We start from the raw sequence: 26,620 nt of genomic DNA, 5'->3' as shown, positions 1-26,620 counted from the left end.
AACAGCAATTAACAACACAGATGGAGATAAAAAAAATATATAAATTACACATTTAAATAGCACTACAAGTCCTTATATTCTACTTGAAGTAGTTTGAAGAAGATAAGACACAATCTAATGAGTTCATTAGATCTTTTTTTTTCATCTTGATTCATTGAAGATAGCACAGCTAAATACTCTTGCTACTGTGGAATTTGATAAACCTCTGACACTTTCATAATTACTAGATGCTATAAACTCACTTCAAAGTGGGAAAGCAGCCGGTCCCAATTGCTACCCAGTGGAATTTTATAAAATATTTTCAAATAAGTTAGCTCTACTACTATTAGCAACATTTATAAAAGCTAAAGACAACAAAATTCTACCTCAGACTTTTTGCCAAGCATTAATTACCATCTTTCCTAAGAAAAATAAGCACTTACTATAATGTGCATCATAGCAGACCAATCTCTCTTCTGAATAAGGACATTAAGATACTCTCCAAAATTCTAGCCAGAAGGACAAAGAAAGCACTTCCTTCAGTAATATCACAAGACCAGATCGATTTTATTAAATGCAGACACTTCTAACCTTCAATGTTTGTTTAACATAATACATGCACCCATTAAATTTAACACTCATCTTTTCTTTAGCTGCAGAAAAAGCATTTGATATGGTTGAATGGGACTACCTAATCATCACATTGCACAAATTTGAGTTCAGCCAAAACATTATGCATGGATCAAACTACTTTATACTAGTCCAGAAGCCTAAGTTTGTATTAACAACACTGTTTCAGACTACTTCAAACTAGAACATGATACTTGACAAGGGTGACCCTTATCACTTTTGCTCTTTGGAATCACCATTGAAACATTGGCTGTATACTTTCAAAATGGATCCGAGATAAAGGGGATTGTCAGAGAAAGACTTGAACAGAAAATATCACTGTATACAGATTATATGGTACTGTATATATCTGACACATAAAATTCTGTGCCAGCATTCCTAAAATCATTTGATTCCAGATATCTTTTTAAAAATCTGCTAAAGTGTGCTTTTTCCAGCAAATTTTCTAGCACACAATATTAGACTGGACATCTTCCCATTTATCTTAGTAGATCAGTTTAAATATCTAGGGGTAAATATCACAAGCAAATATAAAGCTCTTTTTCAACAAAATTTTGCTGTCTGCAAACAAGACGTGAATAGATGGCCATCCTTCCCAAGCTTCTTTTTGTATTTCAAAGCATCTCCATATACATTAACAAATCATTTTTTAAGAAATTAGACTGATTCATAACTTCTTTTATTTGTAATTCAAAACATCCACGCATCCAAATGTTACTCTACAACAATCTAAAGCAGAAGGGGGTATGGCACTGCCTAACTTTAAATTTTACTAATGGGTGGCAAATACATAAGCAATAAAGACGTGGATATCGACAATTGATGAATATACACAAGCCTGGTCTGCAATAGAAATAAAATCTTGCAGTACTTAATAGAGTTAATAAATAATAATAGTAATAATAATTGAGTTACTAAAAATTGCCATCAATACACCAATAATCCAATTGCCCTTCACTCTCTCAGAATATGGAACCAATGTTGGAATCACTTTAAGACAAAGAAGCTTTCGTCTGTTGCACCCCTACATGTCAACCACCTTTTTCCACCCTCTCAAATATATACACTATTTAATGTCTCAAAATATCCAGGTTAAAACACTTTATATAGACCTGTACATTGATAATGTCTTCGCATCCTATGAACAATTACACTTCAAATTCAACTTCTCAACACAATTCTTCCACTACTTTCAAGTTAGAAACTTTGCTAAACAGAGCCTGCCCAATTTTCCTCACCTCCCACCTTGTTCTACTCCAGAAGGAATATTGATCAGTCTTGAAAACTCAGATAGCATCTCTGCAATTCATAAAATATTTTAAAATCCCTTCCCCAGAGTTCACTGGGGGAAAGGATCTGTCACTTAATATTTCAGAAAAAGAGTGGAAGGCAGTAATGCACAGAATACAGCCTAGCTCCACAGGTGCAAAGCATTCAATCATTCAACTTAAAATCTTTTATCGAGCGCATTTATCTCAACTAAAATTGTCCAAAATGTTTCCAGGGCAAGATTCAACCTGCAAATGTTGCAATCTAGCTCCATCCTCACTGTGCTGTGCACCAAATTAACAACATTTTGGACAAAAATCTGTGCATGCCTATCAGACAGCCTCAATGTCACAATCACTCCGAACCCGTTAACAGCTGTCTTTGGTGTACTCCCAGACGGGCTAAAAGTGGAGAACTGTAATTGCCTTTACAACACTAATAGCACAGTCTTATCTTGCTCAACTGGGAGAATCCCATCCCACCACTTTTAAGTCCGTGGTTAACTGATGTTTATTTTACTTGAAATTGGAAAAAATCAATTTCTCACTTAGAGGATCTGTTCAAAACTTTATATGGCACAGTCTAATCAATAACAGTTTAGCATAAGCTTCCATTTCGGTGGGCAAAGGATTCCCTTCCTTTCTTGTTCCTTTTATAGAGTAGCATTTTGTTGTTTGCGCTTCTGTTTTTTTTAGGGTGTGGGATGAATTTTGTTTTGCCTTGTTACGTTTGACTTGACCGTATGTAGTGCTATCAGCTTGTAAATAAAATAAAATTAATATTCTGTCCTGCTTAAATGAAGGATGAGGATGATAGGTGAACGGCTTAATATTAATAAGAGTGGTGATGAAAAACATCTGACAGTTTGACTAGAGCCTGGTGTGATACATTAAACTGAGACCCCTTCTGCTGCTGCAGAACTGGATTTTTGAAGGCCTATACTTTCTTTCTCATGATCCTTCTCTGCCCTTATGTGAGCTGCCTTTTTATGAAGTATTTAAATGTGGAAAAACCAAAAGAAATAAGATAGAATTAAAATATAATGTTGTCAAGGGTAAGGTTGTCTGAAGTGTTTGGTAATGACATCTAGGTGAGATCAGAACAAACCATTTTCATGTCCTTTGTTCATGTATATTATTTCAAATACAAAGAAGAAATGTTAATGAGCTTAAACAAACCTTTTATATAATAAGATTTTCAGGCAGCACAACATTGTGTGTATTTGTGTGTGTGTTTTGTTTCTTTCAAACCTTGTCCATCCATAGTAGCTCATGCTTAAATCTACAACTATTGCTTCTGGTATATGTTTTTAGAGAGATTTTATTGTATACTCTATAGTATTTTTGAGGTACACTATGCACATAGTAAAAGCAGAGGTCTTTTCAGCTGCAATATATGGCTGTACTGTGTTTTAGATACAGCATGAAAATGAAGGAATGTTAGTGAATGCTCTGAAAGTTTAAAATATCAAATGTAAAAGATGATATGAAAATGTTTCAATATGGAATATTCTGAGGTACAGCTCCTGGAGTTTAATGTTGACATAAATGGCAGTGAATTATTGACTTTTGAGTCAGAAAGGGTTCAAAGTGTCTAAATATTAAAAGTACATTTAAATGCTACATCTCATGATTTGTAAGTATGGCAAAGGGCCGTTATTAGGTCTGCTTGATCTATTACAACCTAAGAAAATTAACACCGACTAAAATTACCCATTCTGTTCATTTGTTTTGGACTACGTTTTCCCTGGTATATTTTAAAATAGTAAGCTTGCTGCTATATCGTATAAGGCACATTAAGATCCAAAGCTTGAAAAGTTAAGTGAAAACCGTTTTTCAACAAGCTAGAGGTGGCTCCTTCATCCTCATGTATATTTCATTTTATATGCAACTCTATTTATGGATAGATTCATCTAAGACAGTCCATTATCTTTTTTTGCAAGATGTAGCTAACTGAATCTTCTGATTTTTTGCATACCTTCCTTAAAGGGGTCTATATGATCTGTTGCCTGGAAAGTGTCTAAGATGATAGACTAAATTCAGAAGTACCATAAGTACATTTAGATGGCATTTAAGGAGATGGAACATCTGTAACCAATGTAACTTATATTTTAGGGTGTCTGTAATCCCATTTTGTTGCTTGAGGAACAATCTGCTATTGTACAGCTTGAGTACAATCAAAAAGTGCTTCTTGTTTCAACATACCAGCGCAGTTTGCTTTTCTATACTGAGGAGAAAGTGGTTCAGCAAATTGGAACAAAACCTAGAAAAAGGTATGTGATGAAATGCTGCAGTTATCTTATCTTGGATAACCAGAAAATTGTGTTTCTTAAATTGTGTTTATATCATTTCACTCTTTGACCACTGGCTTCTAGTCCTACTCCCCCCAATATTCAGCATCTACTCAGATGGCCCATATGCAACAACATTTGCAACTTGAAATAAACAGATTACAAAAAATACTGGAGGTCTGAATATCTATTGTAACAACTAAAAAATATATGCCTTCGTTCATTTTTTGTTTAACTGAAACATATATTATATACAAGATTTCCTTGTGTGTGTTTCTTTGTTATACTGCAGGATCTTGAGTTGAAAAAAATTGCCTTTTTTATTTAACTGTAAACAGTTTTATACTAAAGTAACAATGGTAACAATTACCAAAATAGGTTAAAAAAAAAAAAAAAATTCTGCAGTAATCAACTGATTTTTTTTTTTTTTTTAAATCTGTGTTGGCAGTCTTAAAGAACCCACCAGCAATTCTGCTTATTTCTTTAGTAATGACCCCTTATTTTCCCCAGCTGTGTTGCACATCTGTTTAGGATTAAAACACAAAGCACTTATGCTCACAGAGATTAGCAGGAAGCCGCTTACTCTTTTAACACATGCCAGATATCCTTTGTCTTCATTGTTTTTTCATTGAAATGCCGCAGAGTAAGTTACCTTTAATTAATTTAGTTTTGTATTAATTATGGACTGTGAAAAAAAGATTACTTTTTTAAGCAGAGAATTTCTTGCTGACCACTGTGTAAAATGCTTGACTTACACAGTCCAATTTTAAAGAGATGCCTATTTATGTAAATACCATGACCGCTAAAATCACTTGCTTAGAGATGTAGAGTAAACCAGTGGCAGGGACTAAACCTGTAACTATTCTGGTGCTATTTCAGCTCCTAATCCTTTGTGCTTCAGTGCTGGTTAAGATAACTATATGAAAGCAAAACAGAAGCCTTGTAAAGGGAAGTATTTATGAAAATCCAGTTCTGACCATTCAAAGGTTAGGAAACACTTCTCCACATACTTATGAATGTAATTTCTATAAATATGCTTCATTTCTAATTCCAGCAATGGCAAATTTGGATGCTGTTTCCAACCTGGACTTTGCAAACGGAGTGATCTTTGTTTATATACTGCAAGGCCTGGTCTTCGCTTGTGGAAGGCAGATGTTAATGGAAAAGTTCAGGCCACTCATATTTTGAAAGACCTATTTGCTAATGGAGTGAAACAGTTTGAACTGTATCCGCGCACTGGAACAGGCAGCACAGGAGCTTACCGACCCACAGAGAGACATCTTGGTTTAATAACATGCTTCCTACATGAAGGGTGGATTGTCAGTTGGAACGAATACAGTATTTATGTTATTGACACACTGAATCAGGTATGAAGTCTTGTTTTTATTTTTTGTTTGTAAAAAGAGACATTTACATTAAGTTCTTTTATAGAAATAAAGTAGAACAGAGCAAGGAGATCATTACTGATGTGGTGTTTTTATTGTGCATTTTTCCTCTTGGGCATTCACTCAGCTTTTCCAGTAGTACATAAAGACAGTTAGTAAAAGATATGGCAGCATCTTTAAAAATGAAAATTTCTGTGACTCTCAATATAATCCAGAACATTATTGCATGTCATGAAGGAGTAGTTATGCCATTTTATTACAACATTTATTTATATAGCACATTTTCATACAACAATGTAGCTCAAAGTGTTTTACAAGAAGACAAAGATAAAGTTACAAGAAAAGAAAAACAACATTAGGCAATAATATTAAATAATAAGTAACAAAACAAGGTAAGGTCAGATAGTCTGGAGGACAGATTAAACAAAAAAAAACCTGTTAGACTGGAGAAAAAAAAAATAAAATCTACAAGGGATCCAAGGCCAAAAGAACACCCGGCCCTTGCTGTCCATTCTGCCTAGCATAAGTGTTCCTAAATCAGTCCTCTTTGTTGAGGTGGTAATTAATTAATTATTAAATTGGTTTAGTTTTTCATAATATTGTAAATTAAGCTCTGTGTATATTAGAGTAAAAGTCAAAGGTCTGTTAGCACTCCTAAGAATAGACTGTCAAAATCTCTATAAAATATCTTTACTACTATGAACCAAGGAGAGGTTGTGCAGGTTCCTAATTTAACAATAAGGATTTACTTTTCAGATGTTATTTAAAATATACTGACAACCTCTAAATAAAATTAAAAGAAAACACTTTTCCCACCCTCAGCCTTTGGTTCATACTATATATTTAAGGCAACAGACAAACACTTCTTATGGTTATAGCATGATTCCTAGAAGAGAGTGCAATTCCAGGGTAGGGATAGGCAAATTTTGGGAAACCTGGTAAAGTCCATTTTTCCTTACTGAAAGGACTTGAGAAGGGCAAATGATCAAACTGTAAGGGAGGTAGTGCAACCAGATTATTGTAGAGAAAGTATGTCAGGATTTGTGAGATCAACTTAGAGTGTTGGTGCTTTTGGCACTGTTATTTAATTGGCGTGCCAGTGACAAGGGGTTAAAAATCTGTCAAGCTGGGTCCAGAGCAGTGCAGAAAGTATTCTTTTTTTCTTTGTTTGTTTGTTACTTCGTTACTATATTTCATACCTACCTTTTGTTTATGTTGTGTATAATTTAATTATAAGCAAGATTGCTGTTTTGGCACTTTTCCATGCATAGGTGTCACTCAGTAGGTTGACCCTGTAACACAATGCAGATATTGTTGAAGTATATGTAGTACCTTTTGTATATTTCATCTTCACAAAGTACAGGCTTGGATCACATGCTAGACTGTCATCTAAAAAGTATCAACGGTTAATGAATAAACCATACAACATTTGCATGCAAGAAATCCAAAAACAATATTAAACATGCACTATATTCTTTAGAAGTACAGAACCATACAAATATTTCATTTACATACTATGTATTTAATGCAGAAGTCCAGACAAGTTTGTTGGTGTTTACAGTATAATTAAAGAATGTTACAGGTGAAAATGTGCTTTCAGTGTATTCTGTTTCAATAGGTGAAAATATTCATATAGAATTTGGATATCGTGCTTTAAAGCACAACTATTTTTCTTTGTATTCCATTCTTTATCGTGAATGGCAATATAAAGATGATAGAATAGTTTAGAAGCCACGTCTTAGCTGTGCTGAGGCTTTGACGCCATACTCATTGAAATTATATACAGGCCATGACTGTTCTTTTTTTTCTGTAACTAATTGACAAAATTCTCCATAATACTGGTTGAAGGAAAAAAAAATCTGCTATTTTCTAATCCACTACTGTCTTATGCTATGTTTATAGTGAGCACAGAGTCTTGTTGCTATTTCAGAGTCATACCTCCTAGGGTTTGATGGACATTCTGAGGAATATTTTAAAGAATAATCGGTAATTCTTGACAAGTATGATTAAAGTATGCAAAGAGCAGACTGATAGCATCAAGTAATAGGTTTCAGTTATGACAAAACAACCTAAAGCATAGATGTGATATGGATGGGTATAAAAATGGCTTAGATTTTATTTGCTGTGATGTAGTACTTTTAATTTTTATCTGGTAATTTCAGACTGTTACAGTAAATACTTGCTTGTCTTTAACAAATTTCAAGTAACAGACGTGTTTACATTTTACAGGTTATCATTGGTGGTTTGGAAAGCTCTGGAGATATCGTGTCAATCTCCTGCACTGAAAATGAGATTTTTCTTCTAAAGGGTGACAGGGATATCATCAGGATTTCCAACAGGCCAGAAGGAATAACGTCAATAAGTAGTACTGTATATCCTGTCTGTGGTTTTGTTTTTAATTTGTTGTGTCTAGCAATAACTGTCATTGTCCATTACCAGTTATGAAACTAGAAAACATGCTCTGTAATCTTGGTTTATTCATTGTGTTCCACATGGCCTGCCAGTAATGAACTGAACACATTGTTCGCTTAAGTGGAAGATTAATGCTAAATTTTCAACAAAGTTTGTTTTCTATGCAGTTTCAGTGTCTGTTTTCTACAGTTTATTCACTTAGCTTGATTCTCTAGAAATGATTAGTTGGTTTATCCCAAGCAGGTAATAATGTGTAAGCTGCATATGCCAAGTGTACCAGTTTGTGCAGGTGCAAAGTGCTGTAGTTTCAGCCAGTATCTCAACTGGAACTGAATTAATTTTCCAAATGGACATGTTTTTTATAAGTTCAATTTCTTGGTAATATTGAGAATCCTGAATTGTTTCTTTTGTTTTTCATTAGTTGCATTTAGAGTATTACTTGCTTCTTGTTTACCACCTGCAAATTAACAATCTGTTGTTTTGGTTTTTTTTTAAAGCTAACTGCTGATCAATTGATATTGTCAAAAGGGTTGTTCATATTCTGCATCAATAAAATAATTAGGAGAAAAAATAAGAAAATGTGAAAAGAAAAACCAAGGGACTCGGAAGTACTAATCTGATTTAGTGGAAATGATATGGCTCTGGTATTTTTATGGTGATCTTAGAAAGGAAAAATCCAATTCTGATCCTTTTCAAATATTATAGAGTACTAAGAAGCCATTTCATTGATAGTAAGAATTGACCTCAAATTAATAAACTGGTTGGAGTAAAAACCCATAACCATTGCAGCACTCTAGAAGCTGAATTTGACTTTATTTTTTCTCCTGATTAAACATTTCCTTGGCTTTTTGCAGTACTGTAGTAGCAACTGTTAATATCTTTTTCACATTATATAATTAGACATCATCAACCTTTTAGGCCTTTCTCAGAGCTGCTGTTGTCATTTTTGTGTTTTTTCTGTACATTTTACACAACATTATTCTTTTCTCTAGTGTTAGATTCATTCTCTCAGTCAAGCAGTTTGATTGGCTCCTCCACTTTGAGTCCATCTGGATCTGTAGAGACAGCTCAGCAAATTCGCACCATGCCAATTATATGTGAGTCCATAGATGACAAGCTGAATGAACTTCAAGAAGATCATGGTGAAAAGAATGATATGGAAATGTCTGATTATAAAAATAATATTAAAGACCCAAATAATGAATTTGTTCAAAAAGGGAACAGTGAGTCCAGAAGCAGAAGCAGCTCGGTAAACTCGTGGGACAGCGATGTGGGTCTTGGAGCCAATCCAGACCAGTCTGTATCCATAGAAATGTCTTCTGCAAGATTTAGTTCAATTAGCAATGAAGATTTTGACCAAGAGCTGGTAGTGAAGCCTATCAAAGTGAAGAAAAGGCATAGGCGACGGCAAGGTGGGATGTTTTTATGTTCTATTAACTGTTCACTCAATTTAAACATAATCCTTTAATGTCAAAATAGGGTTGTTTTATTTAATTTTTATTAAAATCAGAATATTTTTACTGTTCAATGTCTTTATTTAGTTAAAGTGTAAATATTTATTAGTCATCTTTTTCTAATTTTTGTAGACAGCATTAGCCGAAAGTCTGAAAGCAACTACTCTGAAAGCATATTAAATTTGGAGCCAGCTAGTGATGGGGCCAGCACTCCTGCTAGTGACTTCTTGTCTGATCGGACAAGTCTGCTATACAGCAGTTCTGACCTTCTAATTACTGATTCCCCAGACAGCTTTCTTAGTTCTGATTTACATAGCTTTGCACCAGAGGACACTACCTTGGAAGTCTTTGTTGCAGCCCAGTCATCGGTTTGTGATTCTGCTCCACAAGAGGAGGACAGGGAGGAGGAACACCGTGTGCCTAACAGTATTCAGAGTCATAGAAACAATTTGGTGTTTGCTAAGCCCTTTGAAGTTTGCTCTAACATGTTAGACGGATTTTACAATAACAATGAAAATCGGGAATCTGAAATATCTAGTAATCCTAAAGATACCTATCTTTTGAATGAGGACAAAAATGCATTACTTTCTGACACGGAGTACTGTAACCATGCCGATCATTTTATTAAGGATGTATGTGATGTGGCAGCTTCAGTAGAACCTGGACAAAAAAGAGATGCACACCCTTTGAAAAATGCCTCTTCAGATCCACCTTCTATGGTTGTATCCGGACCCCCCAGTCTTTCTTTGAACTTAGAAGTGAGCCCAAAGAAGCTCATGCCAGCCTCTGCAAGTGAAACTAAATTTGATCACCCTTTGCATGGAATTGTTGGCCCCATATCCCTCACTCCAAAGGCTTGTGATCGAGAGCCACTTTCTGCTTCAAGTGATGACGAGGATATCTATGCACAAGGGCTACCAGCTTCTTCATCAGAGTCTGGCTTGGCTGATATTCAGAGTCCTTTAGACAAACAAAGTGGTCTGAAGTCCAGCTTGGAGGATTCTGCCCTATTACGATCTGATCAGGTACATTGTCTACAGGGGTTATTGTGAAAATTTTAAAAAGTAAAAAAATACAGCTAATAATGAAGACAATCTACAGTCATGGTTTTATAATACTTTGAAACAATTAACCTTGTTCATGGGAGCATGGACAGTTGAGTGTGGTTTTAAATGAATTTTATATAGGCTGTTGATTTATAACTTAGGTCCTAAAATAACTGGATGTATAAATCCAAATTAACCAGTGTTACATCTTTATATTTCTTACTCAAACCAGTGCAACACTTCCAAAAATATTGCCTAAAACTGTGTGTGTGTTAATATATAAATATATCCTTTTTAAAGTAGATTAGCCTTTATCCAGTGTAGGGATGAAGAGAACCTAAGGTTGGCCAAGTAGGCTGATGTTCCCATTTCACCTAATACTACTACTCAGTAAAAAAAAAAAGAAAAGAAAAACACAGGATAATTTAATATCAGTCCTAAAATACACATTTTTAAGATCTGGGAGGTAGAAAAGCAGAGACACAGAGCAAACACCCAAACTCTAGATGGACAGATCAACACCATTTGATTTTCAATCCCTGTCAACTGATCTATAAGACAGCAGCACAGCCAGGCCTCTCTAGTGTTTTTCTTGTCAAATGTTTTCTTTTTTCAAAGTGTGCAGTATATTTAAATTAAGGTATACTGCAGATATCTTAACTCCATGTTGACACAGAGGGTATGGAGCAGCTTTTGATTGTGAATGTAAAATCAGGATGTGAAAATGTTTTATTTTTAACATTTTTGGACCACAGCATAAATGGCATACTTTTGAGAAAAAAAATCATTGTTTTAATATATATTGTCAAGTTTGAAAATTAGTTGTTTTTTTTTTTTAAGATCACGCTCAACATATCTGTCAAATTAAAATTGGCAAAAGATTATTTGAATGTTTGAATGATCAAAGAGAAAATAGTGTTATTGAAATGCTATTGCAATGGCACTGTAATTTATGACTATAGCTAAAGGTTGATTCAGTCATAATCATCTCATGCTTTTAATAAGCATCTCCTTAAATTATAACTGTTTTAGAACTGAAAAGAGCAATGCCATAATACATGGACAGTTATGGATCTCGTGAGCAGCAGTAGCCCAGGAATTTCCGATTATGGATGTTGAATACAACCTTGAATAGTAGCAGGCATGTCTGTTTATCTTTGTGTGACAAGCACAGAGAAAATGATGCAGTGGGAAAAACTGCCTGAAAGAACTTGCTTGGAGGAAATTAAAATGATATGGCTAAAACTAACTTGAGGGTATTTTCTTGTTAACAGGATAATGATGCTGCTTCTTGTTTTAATTCTTGCATTTCATCTCTTCATAAATCATTTTGCATTTTTTTTTTCTGAAGGTGAAAAACAAATTGAAGCATATACTGTAGGGTATCATGATTTTAGGAAACTTATACAAGTTTTTTCATGTAAAGGAATCAAATAATCTAAAGTTAAGGTACAGTAGTATAGTAATTTGCATAGGCAAAGTATTATGTTTCCTGATCACAGACTTGCAATAGTGTTCTTCATTTTTTCCTGAGAAAAAGAAAATGTATGTAGATGAATATTTTACATAAGTTAAGAAGTAACCATTTAGTCATAGGTTTTACCATATGATAATCCTTGTCCCTGTCTTCATATATGGAACATCTTATTATCCCAAAATAGTCAATCACACTACATGTTGTTTCAAAAGATTTACTTTCTCTTGTTTACTTTTACATAATAATCTGAAGTAAGCACTTTGGTTTTTGCATTGCCATATGCTGTGTGGTAAGGCTTGTAACTATTGTAAAATAATCAAAATAGACAGATGAAGAGTTGGGGTCCTGGAAGCAATTGGGACCAAAAAATGAAAATAATGTAGTCGGTGTGTATGGCATCTTTCTCAAGGTTTTAATGCTTTTGAGGGTGAGAAACTCCATCCTTCCTAGATGCTGGTTACAAAATGAACACTGACATCTGGTGAGCCATCTGGTTAAATACTCTACAGATTGGAAGTAGAGGGGCTTGGCTGAGTTTGGCAGAAATGATGCCAGCCATCCTCCTTTGTCATCTTTCATTCAAACAGGGTAATGAAAGCACAATGAGTGGCTGTTTTACATCCTTAATTCACCCCCATACCCTCCCCTAGTTCACCTTGACCAGCACCCTTGAGGCACTATAGATGGACGCATGAGTGACACTACACGAATATCTTGGACAGGTTAACGTTAGGCTTTCTTCCCATTCTACAGCGTACGTTTAAGTTATAAGCCTTGACTAAAAGAAACTTCAAGAGCTTTTTCATAGCATGTAAAAGTGTTTCAACTATATCACATCAACCCAAAATTTAATACTTGTCTTGGTTTAACGATATGTGTTGGCATGTATGCATGGGGAGGGGGTTTAAATAGTGGCTTACATAACATGAGCTATTTTAAGCATGAAGCATTGTGGTACCATGGGTTGATCATATATCCATCATTCAAGTATGAAACCTGGATGTTGTTTTTAATTTAACAAATTTTCCCTGTGTCTGCATGAGTTTTTCCTCCGGTTGTTCTGGCTTTCATCCAACATTCCCAATCATAAGCAAGTTAGATTAACTGACATCTAAACTGGCCCCACTGTGAGTGTGTGCATGTGTGTCCTATGATGGACTAGTTCTTTCTCCAGGGCTGTGTCTTGTCTTGAATCTGATATAGGATAGGTTCTGGGCCGTTAATTAAGAGAGCTTTACAATATGTCTGCATATACATATATATTTTAGTCTATTAAAACCTATTCCCCACAGTACACATAATTATCTTGGTTCCTACAAGTTTACCATGAGCTTATAGGTCTCTACTGTACACTGTACTCTGAGAGAAAAGAGCTTTTGGATAAATTCCTCCCAGACATTGGTAGAATGTGCAATTTTAATAGCCCTTTCAAGAATGAGACTTGGATCCGTGTCTGAGAAGATGTAAGGCAGCAGCCTTACCCTCTGCACCACCATACTACCCTTGTCAAAACAACATGATTTTTAAAATTACATAGATGCTTAGCAGTTTTATCACAGAACTAAAATATGTCTCTCTTTATTCCCTGCTCCCTGTGTTCATCAGTTTCATTTGCTACCTATTTAAATACAACTGATTTTTTCATAATTGTGATCTTTCTTCTATTAATAATATTTTTGCTTATTTTACTCCTCGGTAAAAAAGTTTAAACCTTTTCTGCCAAATCAAAAGTCTGTGTTAATCTGCTTTCTCAATTGGCTAAAGCATTCTTTCAAACTAAGAAATACACAAACTAGACGAGTAATTTTGAGGGCATGGAGCAAATTAAAAATGTATACATCAATTATTGAATTACATAATTGGCTAATTAAATTTCCATACCTTTACAGACTGGCAGAGTGGTGGCTCTGAAGCTAGGGATCTGCACTGGCAGTCGGAAGGTTGCCGGTTTGAATCCCATAAATGCCAAAAGGGACTCTGCTCTGTTGGGCCCTTTGTCTTTTTTGTTCTTTCTCTCCATTTTTCTAACACTCTCTCTCTCTCTCTCTCTCTCTCTCTCTCTCTCTCTCTCTCTCTCGAACAGCTTATATTGGTCTTATTAAGTACATTGCTTCATCTAAGGATTTTAATACAGTGTTTCCTGTTTTGGTATACCCTTTTGTCTGTCAACTTCTAAAGACTGGTCAGAAAAATAAGGTACATACGTATGCTGATGTACAGTGGCAAATGCCAAATCTTCCATGCTCATGCCAGGGTCATTTGACCTAAAATATTCCTAAATTCATCAAGAGACCATTAGAAGACCTAGGCTTTTTTTTAAATAATTGAAAGTCTTGGCTTTCAGAATTGCATCCTTCTAAATTGCGATGAATATTATTATTCTATTAATCAATTCTCTGGCCACAGTGCCAGGATAGAGAGGAGTTGTTAAAAGTCCAAGGTTTGATTTTTGCCTAGAAATTGCAAGTACTGCTTAATAAATAGACTGCACAAAAAAAAAAGGGTAATTAAAACAACAGAAACAATTTGGATGCGAGTGTCAATAGGCTTTGCGACCTAGGAACCAAGTTACCCAAACTATTATATAACATTTCAGTATATTTTACTGCTCTGATGCTGATCTTTGTGATCATAAAATAGGTCATTACAATAGCAATTGACAAGAAAAATTCATAATTAATTGCAGAATTACGGTATTTGAGGTTTCCTCTTTCTCTTGCACGATTTGGCTCAAAAACTGTTGAGCACATCGTCATCTCATGGTATTTTTCCATCCAGCTGTTTTAGCTCTAGTCCGTCCTCAACAAACTGTGACATACACACACACACATAGACAAACACACCCATCATCGAGATATTGATGTTTTTTGTATAGGGGGCCCCAAAACATCAAAATCTGTCGATAACCTAAGATCAAAATTTTTGACGCATATAAAACTTTCGCTGTTCCCCCATAGACGATATGTTATGGTGGGGGAGGACACAAAGCAAAAAACCACGACAGCACCTTTCTACTATATAACAGACCGTGAGATGCACAAATGTTGGGTTCAGTTTTTTAACTTTATTTATACAATTTGCCTTTTACCAAAACACAGCACAATAAAGCAACTGAGTTAAAGGGGAAAATGGGGAAGTTGTGACTGCTTAAATTCAAAAGTATTATCTTTACAAATCATAACATTGAAATGATGATAGTTTACTCAAAATTCACAAATGTTTTGCTTCTGAATTAACCCAGATATAGGAAATTTGCTAAAATTTGTGAATAATTTCTATTTTATCACACATCTATCAGTTAGTGCCATTTTTGCATATTTGTTTTGTTTATTAGGTTGTCTTTAAAGGTTGTACATGGAATGACATTGTCTTTGTGCCTGGCTCTATAGTTAGTCCAGTTACGCAACAGACTTAAATTTGTTGATCCAAAATACTCCATAGTTAAACATCAATGGGCTGCAATAAGAATTCCTTTATTGTTGCATACCTGTAAGGAGGCTGTCAAATGCAGATATGTAATCATGTTTAGTGAAAATTCTTACTTACTTCACAGTTATGACATTAACATGGCCTACAATTTTGCTGTATGGTATGTTGAAACTTCAAGTTATGATATACCTTTTTAAGTTCAAGTGATCCTTACTCAGTTGATCTTAGTGTAGCTCTGCTTCAGAGAAATATTTCTTTAGGTCATTTATGTGTAATTTATACAGAATGATGTTCAGGCAACACATACATTTTTGCAGTACCTCATACACCCATCTCAAAAACGAAACGTGTGCCCCAAGAATATCGAATCCTATTGTTCCTTTTGTACTGGTTTTGAGCTCTTAACTTTGCCAAGGAAATCACTTGTTTAGCTTACATAGTTGTTCAGTTCATGTTGCATAAATCATGGTTCACTATTTAAAGGGGTACTTAATTCTGGTCCTGGAGATATGCAGTGGTTGCAAAATTTCCTCCTCTTTCATGTGCCTTTGGATTGTTACTCTGTTGTGGTGGAAGTGGAGGGGGTGTGGGAGGATAGTTCCTTTGTGTGCCTCTGTGATACTTAAAAATAGGTTAGCTGTAAATATGTGCTCCTGATAGGAACACTCAAGGCAATAAGTGAACAGTCCATAGTCTCTGTGCAGTACCAGGAGCATGCATAGATGGGACCACTTCTTGAGTGCAGCTGGAGTGTGGTTCAGTGGACAAAATGATTGCCACCTTTTAACTTCAAGTTCCATAGAGGACAATGTTCGACATACAGTCGACCCTCGTTTATCGCAGTTAATCAGTTCCAGACTCTACCGCAATAAATGAATTTCCGCGAAGTAGGATTCTTTATTTATAAATCGAATATTTTTACAGAGCATAGAAAACCTGTTTACGACCTTCTAAATACGTTTTTTAACATTATTAGAGCCCTCTAGACATGAAGTAACACCCTTGTAAAGACAGGGACTTTTAAACACTGCAAACAAACATTTGTCTCTATTTCAAAAGTTTAATCTGTGCTCCATGACAAGACAGAGATGACAGTTCTGTCTCACAATTAAAAGAATGCAAACATATCTTCCTTTTCAAAGGAGTGCGGGTCAGGAGCAGAGAATGTCAGAAAGAGAGAGAGAGACACAGAGAGAGAAAAGCAAACAATCAAAATCAATAGGTGCTGTTTGGCTTTTAAGTATGCGAAGCACCGCCTGACAAAGCAGCCGTAAGGAAGGGAGCAATGTGAAGGTAGTCTTTCAGCTTTTTTTAGAGGAGCGTCCGTATCCTCTAAGCCACTGTGCGAACAGCCCCTCTTCATACCCTCTCCGTCAGGAGCAGAGAATGTTGGAGAGAGAGAAAAGCAAACAATAAAAAATCAATAGGTGCTATCCGGGCTTTTAAGTATGCGAAGCATCGAGCGGGAAGCATATCCTATATCATTGAGGAGTTTTATTTAATACATAATACGTGCTCTGATTGGGTAGCTTCTCAGCCATCCGCCAATAGCGTCCCTTGTATGAAATCAACTGGGCAAACCAACTGAGGAAGCATGTACCATAAATTAAAAGACCCATTGTCCACAGAAATCCGCGAACTAGCGAAAAATCCGTCATATATATTTAGATATGCTTACAAATAAAATCCGCGATAGAGTGAAGCCGCGAAAGTCGAAGCACCATATAGCAAGGGATCACTGTATGTATGCACTGTAACCACTCAGGGGCGCCACTGAACCCCAAACCACAGACAGAGTAATACTCATCACAATTCCAGTTTCAAATGATTATTATTTCGTAGAACACCAGCAAAATACGCTATTCATAATTTTCTTCTTCCTCCTCCAAGAGTGTTGCCTGCTGTTCCCTGAATCTGACTTGATTTAAGTTAGGCGACTGGTTCTCTGTTAAACTAGATCTAGGAACTGCTTCCGGTCTCCTGCCCTAGTCATCTGGAGCACTACCAGGTAATAAGAAAACCAGGTCAACCCCAACAGGGCTGCATTTCCAGTCTCCAAATCCTATACCATCCTGTGGGTGTCCTGATCGGGTTTAGCCCTGAGGAACTCTGCCACCTATCCTTTGGGGAATCAACTCCTCCTGGCATGCTTATTCATCTGGTCCTTCCATTATGGCCTCTGGCTGGGTATGAATCCTTGTTTCATCCTGGCCAGGATGATTGTCTTGCCTCTCTGGCACCTACAGTAACAAAGAGCTGTTCATACTGTTTGAACCTTTCAGAGATATTGGAGTTGGTGTCCAAAATGGTACAAACCACCTATTGAGCCTATTGTCCTACAGGGAGGCTTCATCCTTCACATTAGGAGTGATGTAGATACCTGTAGGAGCATGACTGGGAAGAACAATCTACCTAATCTGAATCTGAGCAGTAAATTGTTACTGTACTTATGAGCATTCTTGTGTTTGAACATCTATAGACAATCCATGACTAGCACATATGTGTAGCTAATAACAGAATACTTTTGGGTCAAAGGTCATTGATTGATTTTGTAGTTGTTTCATTACATTAGAGGCTTTAAATTCTGGACGCTCTGTTAAGACAGTTGCTGAGTAGTCAATTTATCACCTCATTTTGGTAAATGTTTTAAACAGACGGAGCATCTACTTAACAGACCTGGAACACCCATGTGAGCAGTGTGGGTATGCTGAGAATGACTAGTAGATACCACTGTTTAGGATTAGTTAAACTATAATCTCTGGAAGAGTTGCTTCTACATCGTTATAGATGTCAGGTATACAGAGTCAAAATAAGCCCTGTTCATGATCTTAGTAGTGGAGGTACCTGCAAGAAGCTGTGTCTAGTAGGTTGTTGACATGCACCTTTTAGTGCAGGCCAGTAATAAGAGAAGATGTCAATGTGGTAAAATAGGCCTTCTGTGCCGTGATAAAATGAAGAGTTCTAGAGCGCCTGAGACAAACCATAAGGGATAAAAGCAGTGGCTAAAGTACTAGCCAAAATGAAAGCTCTGGTTTGGGTCTAGTGTTTTTGAGGCCATGGAGAAAGACTTTTGGATGTGTTTGAAGAGGTCCTAGTAAATCCTATCGGGTGTCTTGGGAAAGCTAAACAGGATGTCATGGTAGCTATGATCTGCAAGAATGGGGAAGTGATACTCTTAATTCTGGATGTTGTGTAGCAGTGGAAGGAATACTTTGAGGATGTCATAAAGCTAATGAATATTCTGTCATTGGAGAAGGCAGTGCGAGAGGTTTTGGCTTGTGGCCCCAACTCTATCCTGAATGAGATCTGACCAGATAATGGGACAACTCTTTTTTTTTTTTTCTTGTAGCTAGATCCCTGATGGGGAATTTGACCAGTCTGTTTACATTTTCTTTTTAGACTTAGGATACGAGGCCAAAGACTTTTTCAATGTGACTTCACTAAAGATGTATATGGTCTCCTGTTCTGTCCATGATTTGCATGTCAAAATCTGCGGTCATTTTCCTCCCTGTAAAGACTGGCTTTTTTTTTTTTTTTTAAACTTTGAAGGCAAGAATGACCAGCTGCCTTGTGTCAAAAGAGTGCTTGTTCATGAAAAGGGGTAGGCATTATTGGGAGACTGACCACAAATTACCAGACTAGCAGAAGTTTGCAGACATTGTGCCAGACCAAACTGGTCCATCTACAATGTTCTCGTCACTAGGTAGTAGGGAATAAAAAGCTTGAGAGTGACTGAAGTAAGGTCTTCTTTGTTTCCAGACATCTTATTGTCCATTCACTAATTAATGTATTTATCCAATTTAACTCAGAATCACAGAAACTAGTACATATCAGGGCATTAGGCAAAAGACAAGAACCACATACACACCCACACTCATGTACATCAGGTTGGATTGCAGTTGTCAGTCCACCTAACCTTTGTGTCTTTGGGATATGGAAGTTAAACAGGTATGCACAAGGACTAGCCACGGATTTCAGCCAGTATCCCTGCATCTTTAGGGCATTGCTGACCAGTGTGTCATTCCCAGTAATGTCTATATCATTTAAACTTTAAGCATCATGCTGTTAAGAGCTTCCATGAGGACATTTTTCATTGTTATTTAGATTCGAGTCTGTATTATACTCCATATGTTGATTGCTTCTAATTAAGCTCTTCGTTTTATTGCCTGGCTTTTTTCAATGCTCTCCTTTTGCAACCAGAAATTTACTAAACTGTCTCTTTTGAATTTTTACATTATTAATACACCAAAAATGAAAATTGGTAAACCACAGACAAAGGTGTAAATGACAAAAAATGCTGAACAAAAAGAGGAGCAGCCACATTAGTGAGATTTCAGTTAAGAGCAGTAGCTGTTGGTGGTCGCTGCAACCCTTTAGGACTAGAAATGAACATGGCAGTTTTAAAGGGCTTCACTGACCACAGATGTTTTAAGCTTTCTGCTTTGTTCATTTTTTAATAGCTAATTTATTAATTTAAATTAGGTAAACTGCTCTACATTGTTCTTTTATGCATTGAAAATCTGTTCAATAAAGATTCCAACCAGCATTGGAAAGAATTGAGGACAAAGGGTAAAACTACCCTAGATTAAACAGTTTTGCCCATTAAAACACAGGGAAAGGGATTAAAAAATCCTCTAATTAATGGTATAATATTAGTACTAATTTAACATGCAATACTGTTGCTAATACATTGAAGCTTGGCGTTGGCATTAGGTTTCCATCTAATGTTCATATATAATATAATTTTTTTTTATCCTTTTCACCATTTCATGCCTTTACATGCTAACTGCATAAATGCTGTTATTCTGATAGCACTTGCTATCAGCCACAGTCTGGTTTACTATAATTATTTTGTAAGCAGTACTTTGCAATGCTACTGGTAGTGTATGCACATGCCATGGCAAATGATACAGAAAGGTCTTCAGGTTTGGTCCAGAGGGCCTGCAGTAGTTGCTGTTTTTTTTTTTTTCATCACAGTTTTCTTAATATGAAGCCAATTACTGCTGTTGAAGCTGTTTTTGCCCAAGTCATATTTTTGTGTTGTATTTTAGTTAACTAGCTTATTAAAATTCCCAGCCGTTAATTGCTTCTTTTAGTCACAAATAACTGCATTCTCAGTTTTAATTGTTTCTTGTTTTCTTACCCAGCTCCCAATTAACAGTGACATACAAATGACAAAGGGAGCAGAAATTCATCATATAACTCGGAGGTTCTCAAGTGTAGTCCTGGTACCCACTGTGACAGCAGGTTTTTATTTTACCAACGTCTGCTTTTAATTGGACCCCTACCTTAATTGGACAAGCTGTTTATTTTTAGAGTTTCCATGTTTTGGTGTTATTTCACAATTTACAAAACTGGTTTTGCAAATTTTTTATTGGAATGTACTAAACATTTACTATATGTACATTACTTGGGGATAATTTTTTTCCTCCTTAGTTTTAAGATTTTCAGTATCGTCACCACAACTTTCATTCCACTTTTCCTGCTGTTGTAGTGGTTTAGATCATTATTTATCAATGAGCACAGTAGCAGCCTTTCTTTTTCATTTGCCCTGGTGTCCCTGTTCCTCCTGTTTAACTATCATTGTTAGATTAGAATTTAGGGAGCATACACTACAGAAAATAAGCCAAATTAATAACAAAATGATAAAGAGCTGCACATTTTAAGACTTTGACAAAACATTGAGTTTTAGGTCTCTTATAAATTTAACTCTTGCACCAATGTACTTTTCTAAATGCAGATCATTTAGAGGTAAACAGAGTCACTGGTTGTGAAATTGATTGATCGGTATTGGCTTCTGTTTATGCAATTGGAGAGGAACAAAATCTCATGACTGCTGCCCTCTGTGACCAAAGCAGAGGGGCTTTATTCATAGAGTAACTCCTTTTACTTCAGCAGTGTTCCTTGCTCCTCTGCTCCTGTTTACTGCTTGTGATGACCCCTTTTGTTTCTCTTGCTCAACATTTCTTCAAACTTGGGCCATGTCTGCACTGCTACTTTTTCATACATTAGTTTTTGCCTTTCACCCACACTTCCCCAACTCCCAAAAGTTGAGACTTTATATAAAACTCCCCAGAGCTGTATACAGTACTTCTGAAAATGCAGCCTTGGCATTGTAATGTGAACATGTAGAGTTTTAAAAATGCAGACTCTGTCTTTCTGAATTGTTTGTGCTTAATCCGTGGCCCTTCACTGATTGGATCCTGCTCATTACAATATCTCAGTCCGTGACTGATCACCCTTCACAGAAGAATATCATATTCCATCATAGTGAATATGAAGGAGTTTCTTTTGATGACACTTTTTATGTTGCTTACATGTATGTATCTATATAGTGTTTTATACTGTTTGAATGCTGCATACGTGTGCAAAAGTTAAATATACTGGTCACTACAGTTTTAAGATTACAGTAAATTTTGAGGCCAGCAGTGTTACCTCCATTCAAGGATCTTTCTGCCAATGGGTTCATGCACAGTGTAGACAAAATATCTAAGTCACATGCGTTTTCAGTTGTTTTGTGAGGATGGAGATACTTTAGTAAATGATAGAAGAATGGAAATTGTTTAAGTTTAAAAACACTATTTTTAAATGAAAAAGTAGTAGTGTGTATAAAGGCTTAGTCCCTCTTTGGTAAAAAATTTATCTGTCACTTTGCAGGTCTCTTCTTTAAAGTCACTTTCATGTCAGCCTGGAGAGTACACCTGTGGCCTTTGTAATCCTTTAACTCCATGTAGCCAGTCATGTGTGCCAATTCTACTGCACCAGACTCGTCACACTTCCTGATGTTCTACCATCCTTATGGGTTGTGGGGTTTCTAAGAATAACTAGCTAAAAGTGGGGCTGTGAAATACAAATGCATTAAAAATGTATGTTTTACTTACGTAATACATAAATACTTTTAGTAATTTAAATGTGGAAATTGTAACTTGGAATTACACTAAAGAGTGTTGGTGGTAGATAATCCAATGCATCCTTGACTGGTCATCACTCCGAAACACTTTTAAGTACCACTAACTTATATAAAACATTTCCTTTTTATTGTATTAATAGATTTCTTATGCTTGACTTTTCTTAATAAGAAAGGAAAATGAATCAGTACAGAATTTAGTTTGTATTTTTTTTCTACTGTTGATTACACTGACTAGTTGATTTCACTGTTCTGATAAGATAAAATGTTATTTTACATATTTTTGTAAAATTGTCCTGTTTGTTTATAAAATGACCCTACATTTGTGTTAGTGGGTGTAAACATGATCACTTAAAAACAAAATTTCCAGTCCTGATTCCAACTGTGTAGTGTATCTTTGACTGTTGAGAAAAGAAAGCAAGGCAGAGTCTGATATATTGGTTACTAAATGTTTTTTACTGTTGTATAAGGGACTTTCTGGTTTTAAATCACTTAAAGTGCCTTGTCATGTTTTATATTCAGCAGTGAAGTTCACAAATATTTACCCTTATTTTTTTATTCTGAATATTGTCTTCCTTTTTGTCACATTTTCTGAATTGCCTTATTTAGTTTGCAGAGAGCTGGATGAGATACTATGGTCCTGGACATGGAATTCTGAGTTTGGTGGTCTCTGAAAAGTATGCGTGGTGTCTGGATTTTAAAGGGAGTTTGTTCTGCAGTGCCATGCCTAGTTCTGGTCTTCGTTGGCAGAAGTTTGAGGACAATGTCCAGCAGGTGGCAGTGTCTCCCTCAGGTAAACATAATCCCTTTATAGCTAAAAATGACCAGAGGGAAGGGGCATCTTTTCTTTAATGCCCTAACTTTAAATATTCTTTAAGCCAAATTAAACATTTTAAATGCATTTGTCTGAGGTAAAGGCCTGGTGAGGTTATTAAAATGTCAGTTTTTCTGTCTTCAGTTCAACTTTATCTAGAAGTGTAGACATCAGTCTTTTTTTTTTTTTTTTTTTTTACTTTACAGGAATGCATATGCAGTTCAACCTTATGGTTGGGTTGCTTTTTTTTTGTGTCTCCATGATGTCTGTAGGACACCATATCAAAGACCTATAAAACATTAACATTATATTATTACTTGTGTGTAGGTGCACTGCTTTGGAAGATAGAACAGAGAACAAACAAGGCTTTTGCATGTGCAAAAGTGTCAATCAAGGGCAAGCGGCATTGGTATGAAGCACTTCCACAGACCTCTTTTGTTGCACTGAGCAATGATGCTGCCTGGATTATCCGTACTAACGGTGATCTTTACCTCCAGTCAGGTATGATAGTTGCTGAATTAAGTAATGGTATCGTATTGGGACAGGTGTTTGCAGTGGAATAACATTTAATGCAAATCAAGTACTCTTTAGCACACAAGGTGTTTATTAAAAATTGTCATTTAAATGGTAAGCTGTTTAAAGTTCTTGTTAGAAATAGCAATTTGTGGGGTCCTCCTTAAGCAGTCGTTCTCAGCCTTTTTGGCCTCCGGACCCAGTTTTATCAGCATTTGGACAACCCCAGGTTTTTCATACTGGTTTTATAAACCAACACTTTTTTTTATCTTTGCAGTTTAAAATTTCACTGAAAATGTCAGAATGAACCATTTATTGGTATACAGTAACTAAAGATTTTAATACATCCATGTTAATATGTATTACCCTATTAATCCTCTTTTTGAGCCCGCATATTATGATTGATGTGCCATGCAGGATTTAGTGCCTATTCCAGTAGCATTTCACACAAAGAAACGACCATCCCCGGAAGCTTTCACATTTGCTGACAAGAGGTAATTGCAAGTTAATTTCAGCTGTTAGCAGTTTAAACAAACTCACTAATATACCTCTGAACAGTACAGCAGCAAGTAAAACAATATTTTATATTGTTTTACAAAATAAGCACCATCACAAATTAATGTATGAATTCACGTACTATTGCAAATAAATGCAACAAAGAAAAATCGTCATCACACAGTTTTGTTTTTTTTAAGTTTTGAATTAATTTTATATGAAAAACGCAAAGATAACACTAATGTAACATAGTTTACTTTCGTTTGGTTTCCTTGCTGACCTAATCAATGGCCATTATGTGGATAATCTATGCAGAATGTTTTACATTTAGAAGATACACTAGTTTCTTTTTAATAGCTGTATTTTCTGTATAATCATTTTCTGTGACTAGTGCACATTTTAGTTAGTTTCTGGTTCAGGGTAACTGAGATTAACTTATCTTGGCAAAAGTGACTAATAGAAATGATTATTTCAAATTTATTCAAAAATCTAATTTGGCTTATCAAGAGATAGAGGCACTGAACATTTCTGAGTCTCCATCCTATACCTTTCAGTGTTTTCCAAAGCATGTTCCTAAAGAATTGCTTGACTTTTTCCAAATATTCCCTCTAGGGAAAGCATAGTCGTCTTTATTTTTAGTTATAATTTACACTATAAAAAAACAAACAAAAGCACAAATAATAGTATTGGTTATTCAGTTCAGAATTATTTAATTTACATATTCATGATTGAATTATGCCTTGCCAGAATTTTGAGCTATATTTTGATTTAACTCATTACATTTGGGAAAGGTGAATAGAGAGATTAGAATTTTAATATATCTTATAAAATGTAAATGTTATGCAGGTTTAGTAGATTTTAGTTATAAATTGTACTCAAATTCTATCACCTTTTCCCTTTTTTGTCAGAATAGTTAAGATAATAAATATTTTAATGGAATTGTACAACAGATTGGAGAATCCCTATCAGGTTTTGTAAGGCTGATACTGATCACAGATTTCATGTTCTTTGATTGGCCAATTCCCACATCATTTTTTTCCTCCCTTTGTCCCTTTTAAAAACTTTTTTTGCACTAAGCGCCTGCATAACCTAACTCATAGAAGTGTTATGTCCTATATTAAAGTATTAACGTTTCTTTTTTTTTAACAAAGTTAAATTTTGTAGGCTTACTGTTCAGTGACCATAAAATACTAAAATAGATAAAAATGTCCTTAAAATACATACTTTAATACAATAGATACAAAAAATATTTACCCATAATACATATGGCATAAAAGAAAATGATTCTCATAATTTCAATGTCATATTGTTTAAAATCGAAATTGTAATTTACTACTTGTATTAAAAAATGACATTTTTCACCATTTCGCTAACAAAATATATATATTCTCTCACAATCAATTGATATTGGCAATTAAACACTGATTAAATGTAAATACATGTACACTTTTATGTTTTAATATTTTGAAATTATTAATTGCACTACAGCTGTTTGGTGATAAAATATACATTTACTACATTTATACAGGTGTGTTTTTTTTTTCTTTTTGTATCAGGTAGACTTTCATAATTCTTGAAGTATAATTATAAATATGGATTACCATTTTACTTATGTAGTACTTTTTTCTTACCAAAATGTATGCTGTATGACACACAGCAACAAATAATAAACACAGTACATATCTTTAAAAAATAAAAAAGCCTATTATTTACTAAGCAGCAATTTTAAATTTGTCATTATCTTTCCTTAATCCAATTAAAAATTTAAACTGCTGTGCTGAAAACATGCCCAATGTCCAATCTCAAACAGTGTCCATTTTAATTTAAAGGACAAAATTAAAAGGTCAGAATTCATTAAAGTAGCTTTTCTTGCCATTTGTCTAATAGCACAGGATGACTTGTCCGATTTCCTTTTTCTCAGTTTATTACTACTTTCTTTAATGTGAAGGCTAATATTCTAATTGCTTCTCACTCACTGCTGTTTGTCTACACTCCTGGAAGTTTTCTGGTTAAAAAAAAAAAAGAGAGACACATGCTGGCTCAATTACGTAATACCATGTGTAAAGGAACACCACAACTAAATTAGCATACAGCTTCGAAAAGCAGTAGCTGAAAATGTTGTTTTTTTGTAATTGGTGAATGATCAAGTCTTTTTTTTTTTTTTTTTTTTGTGAAAATCTGCTGATTTAGACCACCGGCTGATTGATCAGCAGTGCATCCCTAAAACACATTATGGATTGTAGAATGGTAAAGTGGCAGAACACCTAATGTAGCTATCTCAGAGAACTTGAATCCCTGATACAAGTGCAGTTCAGTGTGGAGTTTACTTTTACTTCACATATTAATGTGGATTTCCTCTGAGAACAACAATTTTCAAGTACAACTCAAGAACATACTGTAAAGATAATTGGTCTCTCTTGTTTGGGTTGAAGCCTTAGTGTTTCTGATGGTGACTCAGTTGGCTTCTTTCTTGAACCTTGATCATTACCAGGAGAAAGTGTGTTCAGAAAATTAAATTAC

General features: G+C 35.3%; 1 protein-coding gene across 2 annotated transcripts in view; it reads left to right on the top strand.

Annotated features, from left to right (window-relative positions):
- The window catches only part of tecpr2 (tectonin beta-propeller repeat containing 2), an 84,061-nt gene that overhangs the window by 13,685 nt on the left and 43,756 nt on the right, over positions 1–26,620 (top strand). The window contains exons 5-11 of one of the 2 annotated variants that reach the window (XM_028821495.2): positions 3,993–4,150; positions 5,223–5,535; positions 7,783–7,915; positions 8,958–9,377; positions 9,552–10,444; positions 22,888–23,071; positions 23,420–23,593. In XM_028821495.2, coding sequence (XP_028677328.1) covers positions 3,993–4,150; positions 5,223–5,535; positions 7,783–7,915; positions 8,958–9,377; positions 9,552–10,444; positions 22,888–23,071; positions 23,420–23,593 — 2,275 coding nt within the window. Of the gene's footprint in view, positions 1–3,992; positions 4,151–5,222; positions 5,536–7,782; positions 7,919–8,957; positions 9,378–9,551; positions 10,445–22,887; positions 23,072–23,419; positions 23,594–26,620 lie in introns of both variants that reach the window. The other variant, XM_028821494.2, reaches the window with a different exon arrangement.

Source organism: Erpetoichthys calabaricus, chromosome 16, assembly GCF_900747795.2.
Source record: "Erpetoichthys calabaricus chromosome 16, fErpCal1.3, whole genome shotgun sequence".
Lineage (NCBI taxonomy): Eukaryota > Metazoa > Chordata > Cladistia > Polypteriformes > Polypteridae > Erpetoichthys > Erpetoichthys calabaricus.
This window is presented reverse-complemented; position numbering and strand designations above follow the sequence as displayed.